General features: G+C 49.1%; 1 protein-coding gene and 2 long non-coding RNA genes across 3 annotated transcripts in view; 2 read left to right on the forward strand and 1 right to left on the reverse strand.

Moving 5' to 3' along the window:
• Positions 1 to 1,028: 1,028 nt before the first annotated feature.
• LOC115831493 lies at positions 1,029 to 4,965 on the reverse strand. The gene is made up of 2 exons (XR_004026983.1): positions 4,642 to 4,965; positions 1,029 to 2,848 (listed from the first exon to the last, which is right to left on the reverse strand). It is a non-coding gene; the product is annotated as an uncharacterized LOC115831493 (long non-coding RNA).
• On the forward strand, positions 4,213 to 11,577 carry LOC115831491. The gene is made up of 2 exons (XR_004026981.1): positions 4,213 to 4,247; positions 11,495 to 11,577. It is a non-coding gene; the product is annotated as an uncharacterized LOC115831491 (long non-coding RNA).
• A 570-nt stretch (positions 11,578 to 12,147) lies between these two features.
• PLEKHM1 (pleckstrin homology and RUN domain containing M1) overlaps positions 12,148 to 23,452 on the forward strand; it is a 53,186-nt gene continuing 41,881 nt past the window's right edge. Inside the window, exons 1-2 of the mRNA XM_030799784.1 lie at positions 12,148 to 12,312; positions 20,047 to 20,135. Coding sequence (XP_030655644.1) covers positions 20,088 to 20,135 — 48 coding nt within the window. The 5' untranslated portion in view covers positions 12,148 to 12,312; positions 20,047 to 20,087. The remainder of the gene's footprint in view (positions 12,313 to 20,046; positions 20,136 to 23,452) is intronic.

The raw sequence follows: 23,452 nt of genomic DNA on the forward strand, positions 1-23,452 counted from the left end.
AGAGGCCTGGAGAGGTGTCATTCTAGCTGGGCAGCAGGTGACACACAATCATGCCCTGAGTTGATTGGAGAAACACCTGGGATTGATTCAGAGTTTTTTTCTGGAATGTTTTCACTGGAATGAAAGCTGAGCGGTCCGCAGGCCATATAGTATTGGAGAAAACATACTCCTCATTGAAAAAGGCTGCCAGAGGAAAGGTATCCACAGGTAAATTCAAGAGTTTTGTTTGTTTTTTCTTCTTCTTCTTTTTTTCTTTTGAGATGGAGTTTTGCTCTTGTTGCTCAGTCTGGAGTGCAATGGCACGATCTCAGCTCATCGCATCCTCTGCCTCCTGGGTTCAAGCAAGTCTCCTGCCTCAGCCTCTCTAGTAGCTGGGGTTACAGGCATGCACCACCATGCCCGGCTAATTTTTGTATTTTTAGTAGAGACAGGGTTTCACCATGTTGGTCAGGCTGGTCTCGAACTCCTCACCTCAGGTAATCCACCCGCCCTGGCCTCCCAAAGGGCTGGGATTACAGGTGCGAGCTACCGCGCCTGGCTTGTTTTGGGTTTTGGGGTCTTTTTTTTTTTTTTTTTTGGAGACAGTCTCACTCTGTCACCCAGGCTGGAGTGCAGTAGTGTGATCTCAGTTCACTGCAACCTCTGCCTTCTGGGTTCAAGTGATTCTCCTGCCTCAGCCTCCCGAATAGCTGGGATTACCGGCGCCCACTGTCATGCCCGGCCAATTTTTATTTTTTTCTAAAAACGGTTTCACCATGTTGACCAGGCTAGTCTTGAACTCCTGACCTCAAGTGATCCGCTCACCTTGGCCTCCCAAAGTGCTGGGATTACAGTCATGAGTCACTGTGCCCCGCCAGGAGATTCAGTTTCTGAAAATACGCCTGTGGATCTCTAGCCTTGAACATCCTTGGATGCTGCTTTAAATGACTGATCCTCGATGCCTCCCTTCTAACTCACACTCCCCTACATCAATCTCCCAGAAGAAGGGACCTCTTTTATTCTTTTTTTTTTTTTTTTTTTTTTTTTCCCAGAGACAGGCCTCACTTTGTTGCCCAGGCTGGTTTTGAACTCCTGGCCTCAAGTGATCCTCCCGCCTTGGTCTCTCAAGTTACTGGGATTACAGGTGGGAGTCTCCACGCCCGGCAAAGCCTGTATTAAGCCCTTTTATGCTCACTCTGCGGTACTGCAGAGAGGGCAGGGAGGAAGCAGAGGTGCCCTGGTGTCTTCAGCTGGAGGTGAGCAGGGCGCTGAGGGTGGGAGAGGCCGGGCGCCTGGGGATGGGAGGCAGGACCGCACCTTCACACGGACGCTGCCACCCTACCCCAGAGGTCAGGGCCTCTCGCCCAGCTCTGGCTCTGAGGTCCTGGTGGGAGGGAGATGCTGTTGCGACTCAGAATATTGGGGGAGGGCCACCCCCATTCGAGAAGAGTGAAAATCCTGAGCCTGAAGAAGTGGAGCCGGTTGGAGCCTAGGCTTTAGAGGATGGCGTTCGAAAGAGGGTCTGGCGCCGCCCTGTGGACTGTTCGGGCTCGCAGGGTTGAAGGCTCGGAAGACTGAGACCTGTGAACTATGGGGAGGCTCCATGCGGATGGGGGCCACAGCCCCCCCGGAGCCCCCACACTAGTCCTGGACTTCTCCGCTGGCTTACAACATGAAAGCCCAATAAGCTCCTTATTTAACGCACGGTTGTATCAGGTCCCTGTGGGAGCCACTGGCCCTATAGCCTAATAAAGGAGCAGGTGCACGCATTGGATTGGTGAGCTACCGCCACGGCAACGCGTCCTAATCAACCATCCTAAACGGCGGCTGGAACAAGGTTCTCGCAGCCCTGTGCTTGAGCTTGAACGCTGGGCCGGCCGCTGCGCTCTGTGGCTCCCTGCAGGCCTGCGGATCGGCCAGGGGGGCTCCTCCGTTCCTTTTGGGCCGAGGCTGAAGAAGCAGTGGCTGCACCAGAGAAGGCCTTCTGGGTGAAGGTGGAACAGCACGGGGCCCGCGGAACCACCTAAGGCGACTTGAGACGTGGGCTCGGAACTGGCAGCCTTTCGTTTCTGCTTCATTCCACGGCCAGAGCAAGCCACGTGGGCAAACCCAAAGCCAGGGGGCAGGAAAGTACCCTCCACCCACAACAAAACCATGGCAAGCGGTGGGTGCAGGTAGGGCCAATAGTCTATCTATCCCGGTGAGTGAGGAGGCCTGCTTTGGGGGTTGCACAGCCTGGGTCTGCTTTTACAGTGGTGTCTGTCACTATGAAAACACCATGGGTCGCCATCAGGTCAGGGACCCTGACAAGGCAAGAACTGCATCTTCCTCTGCACACAGCTCTGCTCCCTTCCCCGCCATGCGTAACACCAAGCCCAGCCCTGAGGGATGACTCAGGAATATTACTGAGAGCATTTTAGGCCATTCCTTCATCATCCCCATGTGACTTGTTATGAAATATAGACTGACTTCCTGAAGATCAGCACATAGTGCTAAGTATTTGGCTTGTAATCTGTAGAGACTCTGCCATTTGGAGCTGGGATCTGTCCCCAGATCTGTCAGACACCAAATCCCGTATCTACTGCCACCCAAAGGAACCTCCAGAAGAAAGGGGTTATACAGGGTCAAACACCAAGGCAGGTTAGTGAAATTTCTCTAGAGGCCATTTAAAGCTGGAGTCTCACCACCTGAATTGCCCTCAGAGGAAGGCTGTCTAGGGCACAAACCTAGTCAGGGGTCCACATGGACTTAAGGACAATTTTTTTTTTTTTTTTGAGACAGTCTCATTCTGTCGTCAAGGCTCGAGTACAGTGGTGTGAACTCAGCTCACTGCAAGTCTCAACCTCCTGGGCTCAGGTGATCCTCCCACCTCAGCCTCCCGAGTAGCAGGGACCACAGGCTCGGGCCACCATGCCCAATTAATTTTCTTTTAAATTTTTTGTAGAGATGAGGTCTTCCCATGTTGCTCAGTCTAATCTTGAACTCCTGGACTCAAATGATCCTCCTGCCTCTGCTCCTCAAAGTCCTGGGACTACAGGTGTGAGCCAACGCACCTGGCCTCTTAAGAATAATTTTAAAAACAATGAGGTTCACCGTCAGAGCACCTGCTGCTCTACCAAGTCCCTTGGCCCCTCTCAACAGGGCAAAAGCAAGATCAGCCCCAGATGTTCTGCTTAATGACCACCTTTCCCAGGAGACTTTGCTCTTTAAAGGAGAACCACTTAGAGATATGAGCAACCTTAAAGAATGCCACTAGCACTAGTGAATGCCAGGCATGGGCCACGTGGGTGGAGAGTATATTTTAGGGCAGTCACTCATGGCAAATTATTTCCACCAGCCCCCAAAAGTGACTATTCAATGTCCAACTATGTCAGGCCCAGGCTGATAAAAGTAGAGGCATGAGGAACCTAGGGTTGTTTTGAAGTGCCTTGGTTATGGTATATGTGGAAGATTTTAGAGCTTGTTGTAAAAAGTGATGACCCATGGCTCTCCAGGCTGGGTCTGGGATTGCCTTTGTGGATTACAAGAGGATATTATGCAGCAGTTTTTAAAAATGAGGCAGACTGGGACAATCTGTCTCCAAGATGCATAGGTGCTGTTAAGGGAGCAAAGCAAGATTTAGTAGGGCGTGTATAGTATGCTACTCTGTGCTGTGCATTATCTGTACAGAACTGTGAGGTCTGATACAGTAGCCACTAGCCACATATGGCTATTTACATATAAATTTAGGTTAGGCACGGTGGCTCATGCCTGTAATCCTAGTACTTTTGGAGGCCAAGTGGGAGGATAGCTTGGGGCCAATAGTTCAAGACCACCCTGGGCAACATAGTGAAACCCCTTTTCTACAAAAAATTTATTTATTTATTTATTTATTTTTTTATTTTTTTGAGACGGGTCTCGCTCTGTCACCCAGGCTGGAGTGCAGTGGCGCAGTCTCAGCTTATTACAACATCTGCCTCCTGGGTTCAAGTGATTCTTGTGCTTCAGCCTCCAAGTAGCTGGACTACAGGCACGCACCACCATACCCAGCAAATTTTTGTATTTTTGGTAGAGACAAGTTTTCGCCATGTTGGCCAGGCTGGTCTCGAACTCCTGTCCTCAGGTGATCTGCCCGCCTCAGCCTCCCAAAATGCTGAGATTACAGGCATGAGCCACTGCGCCTAAGGCAAAAAATTTAAAATTGTAAAAATCAGCCAAACATGGTGGCATGCATCTGTAGTCCCAGCAACTTAGGAGGCTGAGGTGGGAGGATTTCTTGAGCCCAGGAGGTCAAGGTTGCAGTGAGCTATGACTGCACCACTGCACTCCAGCCTGGACAACAGAGTGAGGCCCTGTCTCAAAAAATAAATAAATAGGAGTTTGAGGCCATGTTCACACACCGCTGCAGTCCAGTCTGGTAAACAGAGCAAAACACTGAGTCTTTAAAAAAAAAAAAAAAATTTTTTTTTAAAGTCAGCTCCTAAGACACATTAGCCACATATCAAGTGCTCAACTGCCCCGTGTGGCTAATGGCTACCAAACTGGGCAGCACAGGTAACTGTTTTCATCATTGAAGTTCTGTTGGACAAGAATACCTCTGGAAGCACACACAAGAAACTGGTAATGGTGGCGGCCTTCAGGGAGGGAAACTGGGAGGGTGCAGGGCTGTATGCCCTTTTGTACCTCTTGAATTTCATATCGTGTTTGTATTAGGTGTTTACAAATTATTTTAAAAACATACTGGGAATTAGGAATCCCCATATGTCATCACTGCAGTGGGACACTGATTCCCAAAAAATTACTTTGCAATTTGCTTAAAACAAATTAAGCTAATAGCTATCATGATTTCATATTTAATATTTTTTCACAGCTTAGAGTTTTTTAGCTCCTGTTGCTATCTCTCTGCTCTTATGAGCTCACAGGGTGACAAAGTGAATTAGTAAGTAGCAGGAGAACATTAAAGGAAAAATTCCTGGGCAACATGGCAAAACCCCAGCTCTACAGAAAATACAAAACATTAGCCAGGCATGGTGGCATGTGCCTGTGGTCTTAGCGACTTGGGAGGCTGAGGTGGGAGGATCGCTTGAGCCTGGAAGGCGGTAACTCAATCCCAGCAGAATCCCAGGGAGCGAAGGTGGCACATCCCAAAAGAAAAACAAGAAGGAAATTCTATTACCAGAAGACAAAGGGATGAAATGAGGGATGGAGAATCAAAGACTGAAGCTACTAGGGTTTGTTTTTATTGATATTTAATTTTTTCAGAGGCAAGGGTCTCACTATGTTGCCCAGGCTGGTCTTGAACTCCTGGCCTCAAGCAATCCTCCTGCCTGAGCCTTCCGAATTGTTGGGATTACAGATGTGAGCCACTGCATCCAACTTTGGTTCTTGTTTGTTTGGTTGGTTTTGTTTTGTTTTTTGACAGAGTTTTGCTGTGCCACCCAGGCTGGAGTGCAGTGACTCAGCCTCGGCTCACTGCAGCCTTGACCTTCTTTCTGGCCTCAAGTGGTCCTCCTGCCTCAGCGCCACCCCCCACCGTCCTCCAATATCTGGGACTACAGGTGCGCGTGACCACGCACAGCTAATTTTTAAATTTTTTGTAGAGATAGGGTTTCGCTATGTGGCTCAGGCTGGTCTCCAACTCCTGGACTAAGTGATCTGCCTGCCTTGGCCGCCTCCCAAAGTGTGAGCCACCACGCCCACCCATTGAACATTGAAGCTAGCAAACCCTTAAGCCTAAACCAGTAACAGTTTTTCACAAGTTCGTAGATGTTACTGTGGTAAATAACACACAAATTCATTTAAAAGCACGTGTGTCCGCATGGTAATTTTTGGTCCTTATTTTTATTTTTATTTTTCAGTTAATGGATATTAAAGATACAACTTTTTTTTCTTTTTTTTGAGACAGGGTCTCACTCTGTCACCCAGGCTGGAGTGCAGTGGCATGATCAGAGCTCATTGCAACCTCCACCTCCTGGGTTCAAGAGATCCTCCTCCCTCAGCTTCCTGAGTAGCTGGGATTGCAGGTACGTGCAACCACACCTGGCTAATTTTTGTACTTTTTGTAGAGATAGGGTTTTACCATGTTGCTCAGGCTGGTCTTGAACTCCTGAGCTCAGGTGATCCACCTGCCTCGGCCTCCCAAACTGCTGGGATTACACACGTGAGCCACCACGCCCGGCCTAAAGATATAACTTCTATCATGAGGAGGTCCAAGAACTATTCTCTTTTTCTTTTTTTAATGTTAGAAAGGGATTCTTAACTGAGTATGTGCTGCAGCAAAGGGAGGGGAAATTAAGCAAGAAGAGAAGGGAGCCAGGAAATAAAGGCCCCAACCCAGGAAGCAGTTTAGCAAAGTTCAGGATGACCACATGTGACAAGTTTAGGGGATAACTTGAGCATATGGAGGACAGAACTTGGAGAGGGCACTGCAAGCATGGGCCCCACCTGCTCCGCCAGAGCACTGGAAGAGAACGAGGGCATGATAATGGCAGATGGCACTGAAAGAAAAGGAGAGAGCATGAGGCACCCTTGGGGGAAGCAGCCATCATCAGAGTGTATTTTATTTTTATTTTATTATATTTTGAGATGGAGTCTCACTCTGTTGCCCAGGCTGGTGTGCAGTGGCATGATCTCGGCTCACTGCAACCTCCGCCTCCCAGGTTCAAGTGATTCTCTGCCTCAGCCTCCCAAGTAACTGGGACTACAGGGGGGCACCACCACACCCGGCTAATTTTTGTATTTTCATTAGAGACGGGGTTTCTCCATGTTGGCCAGGTTGGTCTTGAACTCCCGACCTCAGTTGATCCACCCACCCTGGCCTCCCAAAGTGCTGGGATTACAGGCATGAGCCACCGTGCCTGACCTCACAGCACATTATTAAGCTCTGTGGTGAATACTATTTATATAGTCACAATTCTGTAAACACTTAATTTTCTACAAATTGTGGCATAACCAAACGTCAAGAATGGACAGGGCTGGGGTGTAAAAGAGCTAAGTCCTTGCCTGGTTTACTAGGAAGGCAACAGATAGTGTCTAAAACTATGAGACAGCTGGGCGCGGTGGCTCACGCCTGTAATCCCAGCACTTTGGGAGGCCAAGGCGGGTGGATCACGTGAGGTCAGGAGTTTGAGATCAGCCTTGACAACATGGTGAAACCCCACGTCTACTAAAAATACAAAATTAGCTGGGCATGGTGGCACGTGCCTGTAATCCCAGCTAGTAGGGAGGCTGAGGCAGGAGCATTGCTTGAACCCATGAGGCGGAGGTTGCAGTGAGCCAAGATGGCGCCACTGCACTCCACACTCCAGCCTGGGTGACAGCGAGACTGTGTCTCAAAAAAATAATAAAATACAAACAATGAGACATGCAGGAGATGTGGGGAGAAGCACCAGAAGATTCTGCTGAAAGCCTGCTCCCCAGAAGGGTGGGAACAGTGGGGACAATGAACTGCTGTTTTTTGTTTGTTTGTTTTTTGTATTTTTACTAGAGATGGGGTTTCACTGTGTTAGCCAGGATGGTCTTGATCTCCTGACCTCGTGATCCACCCACCTCGGCCTCCCAAAGTGCTGGGATTACAGGCGTGAGCCACCGCGCCCGGCCTGAACTGCTGTTGTTCGTTATGTTTCATCCCCATTCCGTTTCATTTTATTGAATTGTAAACCGTGTGTATAACAACACTTTTTAATCAATTTCTTAAAAAAGAGAGTGGAAAGAAACAGCTTCCTACAACAGAACTGAAGAGCACACCAGTGATTCCAGTGTCCAGAGAGGAGGGTGCATTAACGCTAGTTTTATGATTTCAATCAGATGCCAAGTGAGAATATATCTGGGGTTCAGACAAGAAAGGCTCTCATTCAAGTGCTTACAAGAGCAATGGAAGGCAAGCACCTGCCCAACTGGCAGGGTGAAAATTAGCCAAAACTAGAATAGTAACAGCTGTTCATCTTTGAGCACTTACTACAGGCCAGAACTTGCATTAAGGATATCATCTTTTTCTTTTCTTTTTTTTTTTTGTTGTGTTGTTGTTATTGTTTTGGAACAGTCTCACGCTGTCATGTAGGCTGCAGTGCAGTGGCGCAATCTCAGCTCACTGCAACCTCAGCCTTCCAGGTTCAAGCGATTCTTGTGCCTCAGCCTCACAAGTACCTGGGACTACAGGCATGCACGACCATGCCTGGCTAATCTTTGTATCTTTGGTAGAGATGGGGTTTCACCATGTTGGCCAGGCTGGTTTCGAACTCCTGGCCTCAAGTAATCCACCCACCTCAGCCTCCCAAAGTTATGGGATTACAGGCATGAGCCACTGTGCCCAGCCGGGATATCATGATAGTTAATCCTCACATCAACTGACATTAGCCCCTATTTGCAGATGAGGAACTGAGGCTCAGAGAGGTTTTGGCACTTGCCTGTGGTCACACACTCTGGGCTCTCTGCTTGGGGCTGAGGGCCAAGGGGCGTTGTGACTTACTTCGCTTTCCTGAACATCAATAAAATTCGATTTAGAAACTTCTGTCTTCAGTGCTATCTCAAGGGGCCTGTGAAAAATGCTGACTCGGTGGCAGCTGTCTTAGCCCCATACTCATCGGGTTGCCCTGGGCCCCACACTGTTTTAAGGAAGTCCCAGCAAATAATATGGGATAGAGGTGAGGTTCAAACCTAAGCAGCCCTGGCTCTAAAACCCACTGAACAAAGCTGAAACTAGAATCAGAAAGAACTAGGTAAGAATCCTACTTCTAGCACTTACTACTTCTGTGGCTGTGGGCCCCCCAAGTTACTTAACCTCTTTTTTTTTTTTTTTTCTTTTTTTAGAGATGAAGTTGCGCTCTGTCACCAGGCTGGAGTTCAGTGGTGTGATCTCGGCTGACTGCAACCTCTGCCTCCTGGGTTCAAACAATTCTCCTCCTTCAGCATCCCGAGCAGCTAGGACTACAGATGCGCGCTACCACGCCCAGTTAATTCTTTGTATTTTTAGTAGAGACAGGGTTTCACCATGTTGGCCAGGAGGGTCTGGATCTCTTGATCTCATGATCCACCAACCTCGGCCTCCCAAAGTGCCGGGATTACAGGCGTGAGCCACCACGCCTGGCCACTTAACCTCTTTTAAGCCTATTTTCTCATCCATACATTGGAGATAATGGCAGCACCCACCTTTCAGGTGGCTGGTAAGGAATATAAGGTGAACACAGGTGCCTATGTGGGTTCTTCCATTTTCCATAAATGTTAATTCCCTTACCCCTTATCTCTTAGGTTAGTCCCGGAGGACAGATTTGAAAACAGAAAGTAACTGCCAAAAGGGATTATTTAGGGCACAGATTCCCCCCTTTCATTATCCTTTAGGTCCTCAGTGGTGAGGGCAGGGGACAGGAGAGGTGGGGTCAAGCCCAAATTCTTGGACCTCATCCTAGAGTGACTCTTTAGGGTTAGTGTGGGGCTTAGGAATCTGCATTTTGGACCTGTCCCCAGGGCATTCTGATGCCTGCAGTTCTCCTGTCTGGCTTTGAATAACTCTAGGTAGTGCTTTAAATCTAAGCTGACAGACCAGTGGGATGTGAACCATCCTTGCAAATAGTTTGAGCCCTTCCTGCACTGGCCTCCAACTTTGCCTTGCTCAGTCTTCAGCTCCCCTTCCATTCTGGCCCTCTCCCCTTACCCTTTCCTTTTTCACTTCCTTTTATTTTTATTTATTTTTTTTTTATTTTATTATTATTAAAAATAATTTTTTTTGAGACAGGATCTCCCTCTGTCACCCAGGCTGGAGTGCAGTGGCATTATCTTGGCTCACTGCAATCTGCCTCCCGGGTTCAAGCAATTCTCATACCTCAGCCTCCCTAGTAGCTGAGACTACAGACGCACACCACCACACCTGGCTAATTTTTGTATTTTTAGTAGAGATGGGGTTTCACCATGTTGGCCAGGCTGGTCTCAAACTCCTGACCTCAAGTGATCCACCCGCCTTGGTCACCCAAAGTGCTGGGATTACAGGCATGACTCACCGCGCCCAGCCTCCTTTTTCACTTCCTACCTTCCTCCCCACCTCTGGGTGCACCCTCCCCTGAGCTCAGCCTGTATTCCTATCTGCTGGCCACTTACCAGCCAGTCCCTTCACCTGCAATGCCCTTTACTCACCTAGAAAGCTCATATCAAAAGTCGCCTCCTCTAGGATACCTCTCAGGTTCTCCTCTCTGGTCCCTTGGCCCTTTGCAGGTAACTTTTTTCTTGTGCAAGTCACATGATAATGTAAAGGTTTTTTTTTTCCCCCCATCTGGAGCCTGCCTGGTCCATTTGTGGAAACATGGCTTTGTGTTTGTGGAACACAAACATTTGTGGAAACAAATGGCTCATGGTCCATTTCTGGAAACATGCATTTCCCTCTCCTCCGCCCCCCTCCTTCATGATGCATGCTTTATGCAGCTTCCCCAAGGCATGCAGAGCAAGCTGAGAAGAGGTAGACAAGCCTGCAGACCTTTCAAAGAAGCAGGGTAGCTTGGGAAGTAAGAGCAGACCAGGAGATAGGGGCTCCTAAAAAGCAGACAAGAGATTACCGAGGGGTTCCCCACAGCTCCAGCACACAGCCGCTGCACAAAAATGCAGTGGAATTACTGAGGGACATTATGTGCTTGATGGGGGACAGGGAATGCTTGTGCCAAGCCACCAAGGATCATGCTGTGCCAGTTGTATACTATCCTTTTGCCAAGGTGAAAGGATTTCCCTACTAAATCCCTTACTTTCCACTTCGTTTAAAATGAGTTTAACACCAAGAGAATAGTTTGTCTCTGTGTCCTTATATCTAATCTTCCTGCTCAACCATTAACTGCACTAAACACACTCAAATCCACCTAGTCTAAAATTGAGAAGGGGAGGTTCTCACTCCTGGAGAGAGAATTACTGAAAGGGCGGCCCTCATACAGTCCAGGGTCATACCCGCAAGTGTTGGTTTTATACTTGAAAGCAGACAGTGGGACTCTGACCTTTGCAGAGATAGGAAGGACACCTTCCTACCCAGAGAAGCCAAAAGAGCACAGGACGCCCAGGCCGAGGGCAGTGAAGCTTGCTTCCAAGAACTGGCCCGTTCCCCAGCCAACCCATGTGCCCACTTAGGACTGGCATGTAGCAGTACCTCTCCTCATCTACACTCAGGCCCTAGGCTCCCAATTGACCAAAGCCTGCAAGTATAAAGTGTCCAGAGCATAGGTCCCCGCCAACACTCCCTGCCCTGCTCTTCACTAGCTGTGGTCACCACTTATGACATTTTGTTCCGAGTTCATCTGAAAGAGAAATGTCACTTTTGCGTTAGAAAGAAGACATACAGGCCAGGTGTGGTGGTTCATGCCTGTAATCCCAGCACTTTGGGAGGCCAAGTCGGGAGGATCGCCTGAGGCCAGGAGTTGGAGACCAGGCTAGGCAACACAGTAAGACCCCTGTCTCTACAAAATAAATAAATTTTAAAAAAAAAGAAAAAATTAGCTGGGCGTGGTGGTGCCCGCCTGTAGTCCCAGCTACTTGGAGGCTGATGTGGAAGAACCATTTAGTCTGTGAGGTCAAAGCTGTGGTGAGCCGTGAACGTGCCACAGCACTCCAGTCTGGGCGATAGAGTGAGACCCTGTCTCAAAAACAAAAACAGAAAGGAAGAAAGAAATCCTCTACATGGGCTAGAAGAGAATAACCAGGCCCCTAAGCTTCATGCCAGGCGGTGCCAATGGGTGAGTTACACACTGGAGAGTGCCCAAGGGGACCTCAAGGCGATCCCTTGGGATAAAGTGTGGTCAAAACAGCTATTTTTATCCTGAAAGCGCAAGGCGGAGGCTCCAATTTGGGCCCGGGCTCCGCCCCACGGGCTGCACTGCTGCCCTCGGGGAGGCAAAGATAGGACAGGCGTTATTAGTCCCACTCACAAGTGGGAACTCTTCAACTGAGGGAGGCGAAGTGACAGCCCCAATGTTGCACAGATAGTTCTGAGGCCAAACGAGGTCAGGAACCCAGAAGCCAGGATCTAGTTTGACGCAGACCTGCGGGAGGCGGGCGGTAACGGACGCGTTCCCCCTGACACCGGTGCCTTCGCCTCTCTGTGCCCGGCAGGCGCCCCCAGTTCCCCAGCCTCCCAGACCTCGCATCTGCCCTGGGGCTCAGCTCCCAGGGACTTCCGGGAGCAGCTGGCCCCGCCCCAAGGCTCCTCCGGGCCGCGCGATTGGCACCGCGGGCCGGGGGCAGGGCCGGAACGCCGAGCCAACGTGATGGCGTCAGGGGCCGGGGGCGCCGCTTCCTGTTGTCAGTGACCAAGAGACCGCATCGTCGGCTCGGAGGCTGAGGGGCTGCCGCGGCCGGGAGCGCCCCTCGCCTCGCTCCTCGCTCCGCTTGGTGAGTTAGGGGGTCAAGATGCGAGGAGGGCGGCGGAGGGGCAGCGGGGTCGAGGCGCGAACGGGCGGTGGGTCTCCCGCTCCCTCCGCGATCCCTGGCCCCTGGTTACTTCAGAGCCCTCAGCCCTGCCCAGCCCGCGCCCGCCCCGCTCCGACCCAGCCCTTCCCCCTGCACCGCCGCTGTGGCCCCGTCCCCTCCGCCTGTCCAGCCCCCAGCCCGCGCCCGCATCCCCTCACCAGCGGTCTTGTTTAAATGCAGCTTCACTGGTGACCTCACTTTACCCCAGTTCCAACCCCGACCTCGGCCATGTCCCTTCGCCCCGCCCTGACACACCTCATCCTCTCTCCTGACCCCTCTGGTAATCCCGATGCTCCGCGCTCACCTCCTCGAGACCCACCATTCAGGTTTCCCCTTTTCTGGCTCAGCTTTCTTATCCCAGTCACCCCCATCCCCTGTCCAGCTCCCCAAGATCTGCTCATCCCAAACATTCTACCTCTGCCCTCTCATCTGAGACCCACCCCCAAAGGAGGTGCCCTGTTGAGCTCACCGCTTTCTTCTGGATAACTCCGATCTCAGCCTTATTCCAAGTCTTAACTGTGTCTTCACATCCTTAGTCTCCTAGCCCACTGTATACCTTCCTTTGCATCTCCTGCCGTACGGAGGACACTCCATCCCTAAGTCTTTGCCAAACTGTCCCGAACTCTTGCTGCCTCCTTTCCTACCACCCTCACCCAATCTTGTTAAAAATGACATCTCCATGTCCTTTCACCCCCGCTGACCCACCGCAACTCTTCACCCCAACTCTGCGTCCATTCCTTCCCTCGACCCAACTCCCATTCAACCTGAAAACTTAGTGCAGAGTCGCCTGCCAATTCCACCAGCTGCCCCTCAACAGCCAAATGTAGGTGCTCACTCAGACCCTCAGTTACAGACTGAGCAGCATGATTGGCGGGTGCAGGGCCTCAGGTGGTAAATAAGGGTGGAGGAGCAGTGGGCTCTCCCCAACTCTTGGGTGGGGCCGGGGTTTTTCCTGGCATCTGGTCTCCTGTACCTGTCCTCAGGGATTGTGTTTCTGGCATTCATATTAAATGACTTGTGCTGGCCGCTGGAATGGTAGGTATCATTCAGATATCTGGAAGGTGAGAGATGACCACTTACTCAGCTCACTTAGCACAGAATGATGGAAGCTGTCACTTCCTTCTGGTTGGTGTTCTGGCCCTGGAGAGCCTCTGGGAAGTTCTGTGTGGTGTTGGCTGTGGTCACAGAATATTGTTCATGTTCCTTTTTCTTGGCACTTGTAAGGGCCTCTCCCTGCCAGAGCTGATGGCAGATCAGTCCTGATGCTGAATTCAGGGGATATGATGGGTGCCAGAGGCAATGTTACCTGTTGTGAAGAGTATAGGTGAGTAGGTCCTGGGGAGGCTGAGGCCTAGGTGGGTACAGAGGCTCTTGAATCGCTTTCCTTTCTTGCAAGTGCTGGATCATTGACTTTTGGCCATTTGGGTTCCATGAACACAGGGAACCATGTTATCTCAGAGTAGCTGAGGCAGAAGGACAGTCCAGAGGCACCCAAGTCCCATGCTCAGCATTTATAGTTTCCTGAGGGCTTTTTGGTACACATTTTCTCTGAATCCTGAGGATCCAGTGTCAGATGGGTGGGCCATTTGATTGCAGGTTTTTTTTTTCTTTCTTTTTTTTTTTTTTCGATGGAGTTCACTCTTGTTGCCCAGGCTGGAGTGCAGTGGCACGATCTTGGCTCACTGCAACCTCTGCCTCCCAGGTTCAAGCAATTCTCCTGCCTCAGCCTCCCGAGTAGCTGGGATTACAGTCATACACCACCATGCCCGGCTAGTTTTGTATTTTTAGTAGAGATGGGGGTTTCTCTGTGTTGATCAGGCTGGTCTCCAACTCCGGACCTCAGGTGATCCACCCACCTTGGCCTCCCAGAGTGCTGGGATTATAGGTGTGAACCACCGCGCCCGGCTGATTGCAGTTTTAAAGGGCCCCAAAGAACGTTGTCTCTGCTTGCCATTTATAGTCGTATTCCTTTGAAAAGTGAATGCTGTTTACCTTCAATGTCCTCCCATTAATATGCAGTATATTTAAGTTGTTTTCAGCCTTATTGGCAGCTTGGCTTAATGACAGGAGCTCCACAGTTGCCCCAGCACTTAAGAGTTATATACCCCAACTTCCCACAGTGTGTGAAGTGGAGGTACTTGCACCGTGCCTTGTTTTTATTTTATTAATCAATTCATTCAACAGCTTATTTTTTGAGCACCAGTGTGTGCCAAGCACTGTTCTAGGTACTAGAAATACAGTGGTGAATGGGTCAGACAACAGTGCTGTTTTCATTCATTCAGAGTTTGGTCCTCGTCAGAATCCTCTGGGATGTGGGACAAGAATACAGGGAAGCTGGGTGATATTGGATGGAAGGAAGGAGGGAGGAAAGAAAGATAGCCAGTGTTCACTGACTCCACAATTCTGCCCTCATCCACTAGCCCTGAGTCTGGGAATCACAAGCTAGAAATTTCTCACCCTTCATCTGGTATTTAATTGCTTCAAAGCTCCAACCCCCACCATTCCACCCATCACAGAAATCCAACTTTCCGCAGGTGGACAGAGGTGCAGTTTCCTCAGTCAGCACTCACATGCCTGAAAGATCAGCTGCCTTTCTGAATCAGAGGATAACTTTGTCATTCTTTTCCAACTGAAAAAACATGACTCATCAATTGGTAAGCAGTTGGATGGCTTAAAGCCAGGCTGTGGCTCTGAACAGCCAGTTACACAATTGAGGCAGTGGAGAGAAGGCCGTGGGGAGTGGCTGAGAAGTCCCTCAAGAGAAGAGGTTGCTGTTCACTGATGGTAGAGTGTTTTGAGAGTGGTGAAACCAGGTTATCCCTTTCTTCTTTTAACGTAAGTCTCATCCAAGTCATTCTCTTTTTTTGCTTCTTTGATCTCTGGAGGAAGTGAAATTGGACATATAGAGAAGGCCAGGCAGTATAATGCAGGAAACCATCCGTAACTGTTCCTTCCTAACTATGTTGGAACATTTAAGAAAGTATAGCTCTGAGACTTTAGGAGCATTGGTAGGACCTGGGCTCAGCTGGTTGGGGCTATAAACCTGATTGGCAGAACTATTTCTTGTTGGTTTTAGACCTTCTGTGATGAAATGGAGCTTCTGAGTACCTCTAAAGAAGAAGTAATAGTTTGCCTGAATTTGAGCCAAAGACCTGAGGCCTTTTGGTCCAGGGAAAGATGCAGGAGTTGGGATGAAGAAACCAGAGAGTTCTGTCCCTTACCCGAGGCCCATTGCTTTGAGCCTCAGTTTTGTCCTCTGTAAAACAGGGATAATCACTCTCTCACGGGATTGCGGTAAGAATTACATGAGGTTAGAGAGGGACATCAGAGAAGCTTGCTTTCTGCACTCTGGAGAGCTACGTGAGGGTGAGTGAATACATAGGGTGGTAGTAGACTTGGTGTGGTTTGGGGCTTCCTAAATGGCACCAGTCACCTTTCCCCTGCTAAGCTTTCACCCGTCATGTTCAAGAGCCCTTTGGTACTGTTGCCCAGCTTTGCCTTACTCCCTTCAGGTAGGTCTCCTTGAAGCCACACCTCTCTTCAGTTTGGTTCTTTGTGTCAATAAAGAGCGTTTTGAGGACAGAAAGTGGAACCAGTTCCATCGGATGGTAGATTCAGAATCTGGGCCACCAGGGTGGGTGACGCAGTGCTGTCCCCACAGTCAAGAGACACAAAGCCTCCTTCCGATTCCCGCTGTGAGTTCTTATGTCACTGACCATCTGAGCCCTGCCTCCCTGAGCATGATGGAACAGATACGGATAGGTGGGGTGCTATGGCTGCCTACAAACAGAGGTGTCCTGCATTGTGGCCGGAACCCCACAGGCTCAGTCCTATCTTGTGAATTTTCAAGTGGCTCTTCTGCTGGATTTCTCTGAGCTCTTGTCAGTCATTTTGTGGCATTTCTGACTCTGTTTTAGGCCAAGTGACCCTTCTCTTGTCTGGCTCTGTCTCTCTTAGCTTCAGTTTGTTATTATTAATGTTTTTTTTTTTTTTTGAGACAGAGTCTCGCTCTGTCACCCAAGCTGGAGTGCAGTGGCACGATCTCGGCTCGCTGCAAGCTCCGCCTCCTGGGTCCATGCCATTCTCCTGCCTCAGCCTCCCGAGTAGCTGGGATTACAGGCGCCCGCCACCACGCCTGGCTAATTTTTTGTATTTTTAGTAGAGACGGGGTTTCCCCATGTTAGCCAGGATGGTCTCAATCTCCTGACCTCGCGATCCACCCGCCTCAGCCTCCCAAAGTGCTGGGATTATAGGCGTGAGCCACCGCGCCCAGCCAGCTTCAGTTTATTATTTATTTATTTATTTATTTATTTATTTATTTATTTATTCTTGCTTTGCTGCCCCAGCTGGAGTGCAGTGGCACGATCTCGACTCACTGCAACCTCCGCCTCCTGGGTTCAAGTGGTTCTTCTGCCTCAGCCGGTATGGTAGCTGGTATTACAGGCGTGGGCCACCATGCCCGGCTAATTTTTGTTTTTTTAAAATTAGAGACAGGGTTTCACCATGTTGGCCAGGCTGGTCTCAAACTCCTGACCTCAAGTGATCCTCCCGCCTTGGCCTCCCAAAGTGCTGGGATTACAGGTGTGGGCCACGGCACCTGGCCTATTTTGTTTTCTTAGCATACAGTTACTTGGCCAGAGCACTCACTTAACCAATGGCCTGCTCCTCCCAGTGAATACTCTGTGAATACTCTATTACTCTCAGCTAATTAGTTAATGAGGTCTTAATGGGCTTGGGCTATAATTCAAATTATTGGGTCTAAGTCCTTAGGGTCCCGGCCCTGTAGCTGGCTAAGGGAAGGGCAACTTTGGGGCTTTGGGCTGTCTAGAAGGGTGGGCCTGAGGGCCTTAGGCCACTGGAAATTGTGGATTGGGATTGGAGCCCAGGGTTTCGGAGCCAGAGAAGCCAGACGTGGCCTGCTGAGCTGCAAAAGGGTAGCCTTGAAGGAGCCTGACCTCAAGACCAGGCCTGTTTCTGGAAGTGACCCTAGATGCAGAGTCACTGCAGCATACAACCGCCTTTTCCTATCACCCCATGGCCAGAATGTGGAACTGGTCTCTGGAGGAGGGCCCTGAGAATCCCTGGGTAGCTGGGAGCAGACTGTGGTGAAGGATGAGGCAGTCAGACTGAGGGCTCTTCTGGCCATCTGCAGCACCTGGCCTGTTACTGGGTCTGCAGGAACCATCCTCCATACACACCTGCTTCCTCCTGAGGGGTCTGACTTAGGGAGGTTGGCTCTGGGTCCTGACTCCCAGTGTCCTGTTTGCCCTCTGCTATCCCCAGAAGCCAGAGATCCAATCAGAGCACCTTCCACCATTTAGGGCCAGCCTGCCTGTCTGCTTTCCAAACCTCCTGCTGCTCCAGGACTGTCCAGGAAACCTTTCCTGCCACACTGGCCTTAATGTTCCCCTGCACCCCCTCTTCCCAGCCCCCAGCAAAAGGATCTTCCCAGACTACCCCTGGAATCCTAGCTCTGAGGTGATGGCACTGTTGATGAAAAAGCCAGACTCTGTTAAATATTTGAAGAGGTTTATTCTGAGCCAAATGTGAGGGCCATGACCCATGACGTAGTCCTGGGAGGTCCTGAGAATATGTGCCCAAGGTGATTGGGGTACAGCTTGATTTTTATCCAAGTTACAGGCAGAAGTTACAGGCAAAAACATAAATTAATATATGTAAGGTATACATTGGTGGGGGCAGGATAAGGTGGATTAAAAGATTTCCTGATTGGCATTTGGTTGAAAAAGTTAAACTTTGCCTAAAGAGTTAAAGTCAGCAGAAGAAAAGCTTGGGGTTAAGATAAGGTGGGTTGTGAAAGCCGAGGTTCATGTTATGCAGATGAAGCCTTCAAGAGAATAGATGGTAAGTGTCTCTAAGGTGTCAGACTCTTAGTTAAATCTCCTGTAAATCAGGAAAAGGCCTAGAAAGGGAAGGGAATCGCTGCAGGATATAAATTTTCCCCACAAGAGATGGCTTTGCAGGGCCATTCCAAACTATGTCAAAAATATACTTGGGAGTAAGATACTTTGATTTCCTTAGGGCCCGTTATCTCCCATGTGATGTTAGACCAGCGTCAGGTTGGAGTTGGTATCTTAATTGCTGAGAGTCTGTTCTGTCAGTCTTAGGATTCTGTTTTAATGTTAATGCTGGTCAATTGTGTCTAAGCTCCAAAAGGGAGAGGCTAGGATGAGGCATGGCCCACGCCCCACTTCCTGTCATGGCCTGAACTCAGTTTTCAGTTTTTTCAAAATCACTTTGGCCAAGGGGGGCCCATTCAGGCAGTTTGGGGGCTTAGAATTTTATTTTTGGCTTACAGCACTCACTCAGGAATCGAATTTTCCTAGGGCTGGGGTTGGCTTCCTCCTGGGGGCTGGTGGTGGAGTCAGGCCACTTATCAGCCCTGGGACCTCAGGAACTTCCTTGACCTGGGTCAGCTGCCATTTCTTTATCTGTCAAGTGGAGACAATAAAACAGCAGTCCTAGCGCTATAAATTAGGCAATGTATGTAAAGAGAATCGAGCCCATTTAACTTTTCTTGGTTTTGTTAACTTCTTTGTGCGGTGATTGTTTGAGAGCTGAGACAGCCATCACCTTTCCCTGCGTTCCCCTGATGCTCAGCCAGGTGTTCGCTAGAGATTTGTTTACATGTGAATGTGCCTGCCTAGCCCAGGTCTGTCCAAGTTGCTGGGGTGGGACCAAGCCAGCCAGCAGCCCCCTCAGGCTCAGGCTGTAAGTCCCCACCCCACCCCACCCCACCCCACCCCACCCACTCCCAGGAGGAAGCCGGCAGCCCTGAGGGATTTAACCACTCACTGACTTCAACTCTTCCTGCATACTCATTTAGGCGATGACATTCTTGGTCTGTAGGTTTAGGTGGTCACTACACGGGGATGACAGATACCAGGTACAACATATCAGGTACAGGTACATATCGAGCCCCGTGACAGGCATTTACACATTCTCCATCTGAGAGGTCTGTGCATGCCTCCCTGGTTGGTGGCAAATTGCGATGAGACCTCGTGGTCGTCCCGGTTAGACAAGTCCCTGTCTGTGCTGCTCAAGCCAGACCCTCGAAGCCCAAATGAGAAGCAGAAGTGCAGCAAGGGAGCCCTTCCCTTTTGAAGCCGTTCCAGTTGTACTTTTTACTGCTGAGCTGACAGACATCGGACTGGGACAGTAGTGAGGGGTGGGGGCAGGGTGTTGCAGGACCCAGTCCCTGATTGTGATGTGTGAGCCTGTGAGCCCCTGGCTTCCTGGTCCCAGTGGGTTCCTGCCACCTTCAGCTTCAGCCTCCCCCTCGAACCTACAGCTCCGTATCTGAATCAGCCTGTCGTTCCCTGCCTACAGGTTTCGATCCTACAGGGCCCTGGCTTTCTGGGCAGCATTTGATGTGAAGCGCCCTTACCACCCACTCCTTGGGGTGGACCCACCCCCGGCACCCAGGACTCCTTGCCTCCCAAGGACTGAGCCCCCTGGGCTTTCCTTCCTTGTTTCTTTCCTTCAAATCTATTATCAGTTTTTACTTTTGTGTTCTTCAAAGGCCTTTTTGGTTGCAGTTTGAGTAAGAGAGGCTGACCTCCTACTGCTTGCTGGGAATGGACTCTGGCTGGCGGGGAGTTGCCTGCCCATTCATCTGGCTGCCATCTGTCTCTTCAGGTGTCATGTGATTCTCTGAGGGAGCAGCTGCATGAGTGGAGATGCTCTCAGTGGTGGAGAATGGACTGGACCCCAAGGCTGCTATCCCGGTAGGTGGGCAAGGGAGGATCAAGGGTGGGGAAGGGCTGCAGGGGACAGTTGTATCATCAGCTTGGCTCACTTCGAAATGAATGGGCACTGTTCTGCAAGAGAGACCAGGTTGAGAAAAAGTTACAGCATAAGCAGGCTCCGAGGAGACCCTGTCCTTTCTAGATCACCTTATTGGTGATAAGATGGAGATTTATGAAAAGCAGTGGGAATTTAAGATCAGTAACCTGAAGACCAAGGATTTCCCTTCAGCCCTTCAGCCCTCTGCCCTTAGGCCATGATTTGGTCACAGTCTGGCCAAAGCACTGAATGGGTGGAAAACAGATATTCCCAGGCGCTGGTTTGTTGTTTCAGTAATGGGGGTAAATTGGTAACTTACATGTATCTGAACACTTACCATTTTCTAGGATATTCTAAATGTAATTATTTGTGAGCAGTTCACTGGAGCCCCCTAGGACCTTTTCTTGGACAGCCCTTTGCACCCTCCTGGGCTATCTTGGGTACTCCGGATGGAGCTCTCTGTTCTCTCGGAGAGGCAGGAAGTCAGGTAGCTTTGGGGCTGGTCCCTTAGCAGCATCCTGAGATGGCTTTCGGGGAGAAGCCAGGATTTCCCTTTCCTCCCCACTGCTGCTTCCCAGCTCAGAGAACTCTCTGCTTAAAAGAAACTGTAGCCCTGAGAGACATGCTCTTCCCCGTCCTGGCCACAGGAGAGTCCAGCTCCACCTGTTTCCCAGCTGGCTTTCATGCAGAAGCTCTTCCCTCCCCTCTGCACCCTCATTCTCCCACCCCCAGTGCCTGCCGAATCCCACCCCAGGACCCTCCAGAGCTAGGGCAGAACCCTGGCCAACTCAGCCTTCTAACAACAGCTGCACAAACTGACTCCATGAGGGTATGCGTTTCTTATTTCTCCCTGTGTACCCTAACCCAACACCTAGTAGGTGCTCAACTGAACGAAGTATGTATGTACTTTTAAAATATAATATACTAATAACATCTTGCATTTAAAAGAACATTTAAAATTAGACTATTTCAAGATTTAAAACTTTTGAGCTTCAAAGGATACTATCAAGAAAATGAAAAGACAGCCCACAGAATGGGAGAAAATATTTGCCAATCAAATATCTGATAAGGATCTAGTATCCAGAACATATAAAGAACACATAACTCAACAATAAAAAGACAAATAATCCAGTTATAAAATGGGTAAAGGATTTGAATAGACACTTCTCCAAAGAAGATACACACATGGCCAATAAAGATGCTCATTATCATTAGACATCAGGGAAATGCACATTGAAACCACAGTGAGATACTACTTCACACCCCCTAGGAAGGCTGTAATAAAAAAGGCAATAACTAGCGCTGGCAAAAATGTGGAGAGATTGGAACTCATATATTGCTGGTGGGAATGTAAAATAGTGCAGCCACTTTGGCACATAGTTTGGCTGTTCCTCGATAAGTTAAACATAGGGTTATGTATACAATTCCACTCCTAGATATATACCCACGAGAACTAGAAATATAAAGTCCACTCAAAAACTTGTACATGGATGTTCATAGCAGCATTATTGATAATAGCAAAAGAGTAGAAACAACCCAAATGTCTATTAACTGATGAATGGATGAATAAAATGTGGTGTATCTATGCAGCAGAATATTTTCTGGCAATAAAAAGGGATGAAGTCGTGATACATGCTACAGCATGATGGAAAATATGCTAAGTGAAATAAGTCAGATTCAAAGGGTCATATGTTTTATTGGTATCTATTCATGTGAGATGTACAAAATATGCAAAGCCACAGAAACAGAAAATAGATTAGTCACTGCATTCACTTCGTATTCCCCTTTCTCCCAGCCCCTGGCAATCACTAATATACAGTATTTCTTTTTGGGGTGAAGAAAATCGCTATTTGTTTGTTTGTTTGTTTGTTTTGAGACGGAGTCTCACTCTGCCTCCCAGGCTGGAGTGCAGTGGCACGATCTTGACTCACCACAAACTCCACCTCCCAGGTTCAAGCGATTCTCATGCCTCTGCCTCCCAAGTAGCTGGGATTACGGGTGTGCACCACCACGCCTGGCTAATTTTTGTATTTTTAGTAGAGACGAGGGTTTCACCATGTTGGCCAGGCTGGTCTCGAACTCCTGACCTCAGGTGATCCACTTGTCTTGGCCTCCCAAATTGCTGGGATTATAGGCGTGAGCCACCGTGCCCAGCCAGAAAATCTTCTAAAATTAGATAGTGGTAATGGTTGCACAATTGTGTGAATATACTAGAAACAATTGAACTGTATACTTTAAATGGGTGTACGTTTTATGGTATATGAATTATATCTCATTAAAGCTGTTATATTTTTTCAAATTTAACTTTTCAAAGAATGTTAACATTTATTGTTTTGGCTGAAATCAAAATAAAAGATTAAAATATGTATCCATAATCCTATCACCCAATAATTCAAACCAGTTTTTCTTTAATCCCTTCCAGTCCTTTTCCAAACATTTGTGATTTTCACATACTTATAATTATGCTCAATTTTTACTCTATATTTCCAAGACACTCTATGTACATTTTGTGGTGTATTCATTTAACTCAAATAACTTATTGAGTATTTCTATGTGCCAGGCATAGTGCCAAGTGTTGACACAAGGATGAATAAAACACTAGTCTTAGTGCCACACTCAGCTCTTTTATATGTATGTTTTTTGTTTTGTCTTGTTTTGTTTTGTTTTTTTTGAGATGGAGTCTCACTCTGCCACCCAGGCTGGAATGCAGTGGCACGATTTTGGCTCAGTACAACCTCCGCCTCCCGGGTTTATGCGATTCTCCTGCCTCAGCCTCCTAAGTAGCTGGGATTACAGGCACTCACCACCACACCTGGCTAATTTTTTTTTTTTTTTTTTTTTTGAGGCGGAGTCTCGCTCTGTCGCCCAGGCTGGAGTGCAGTGGCGCAATCTCTGCTCACTGCAAACTCCACCTCCCGGGTTCATGCCATTCTCCTGCCTCAGCCTCTCGAGTAGCTGGGACTACAGGTGCCTGCCACCACGCCCGGCTATTTTTTTGTATTTTTAGTAGAGACGGGGTTTCACCGTGTTATCCAGGATGGTCTCGATCTCCTGACCTTGTGATCTGCCCGCCTCGGCCTCCTAAAGTGCTGGGGTTACAGGCGTGAGCCACCGCACCCAGCCCACACCTGGCTAATTTTTGCATTCTTAGTAGAGACAGGGTTTCACCATGTTTGCCAGGCTGATCTCAAACTCCTGACCTCAAGTGATCCGCCTGCCTTGGCCTCCCAAAGTGTTGGGATTACAGGTGTGAGGCACC

Source organism: Nomascus leucogenys, chromosome 19, assembly GCF_006542625.1.
Source record: "Nomascus leucogenys isolate Asia chromosome 19, Asia_NLE_v1, whole genome shotgun sequence".
Taxonomy (NCBI): domain Eukaryota; kingdom Metazoa; phylum Chordata; class Mammalia; order Primates; family Hylobatidae; genus Nomascus; species Nomascus leucogenys.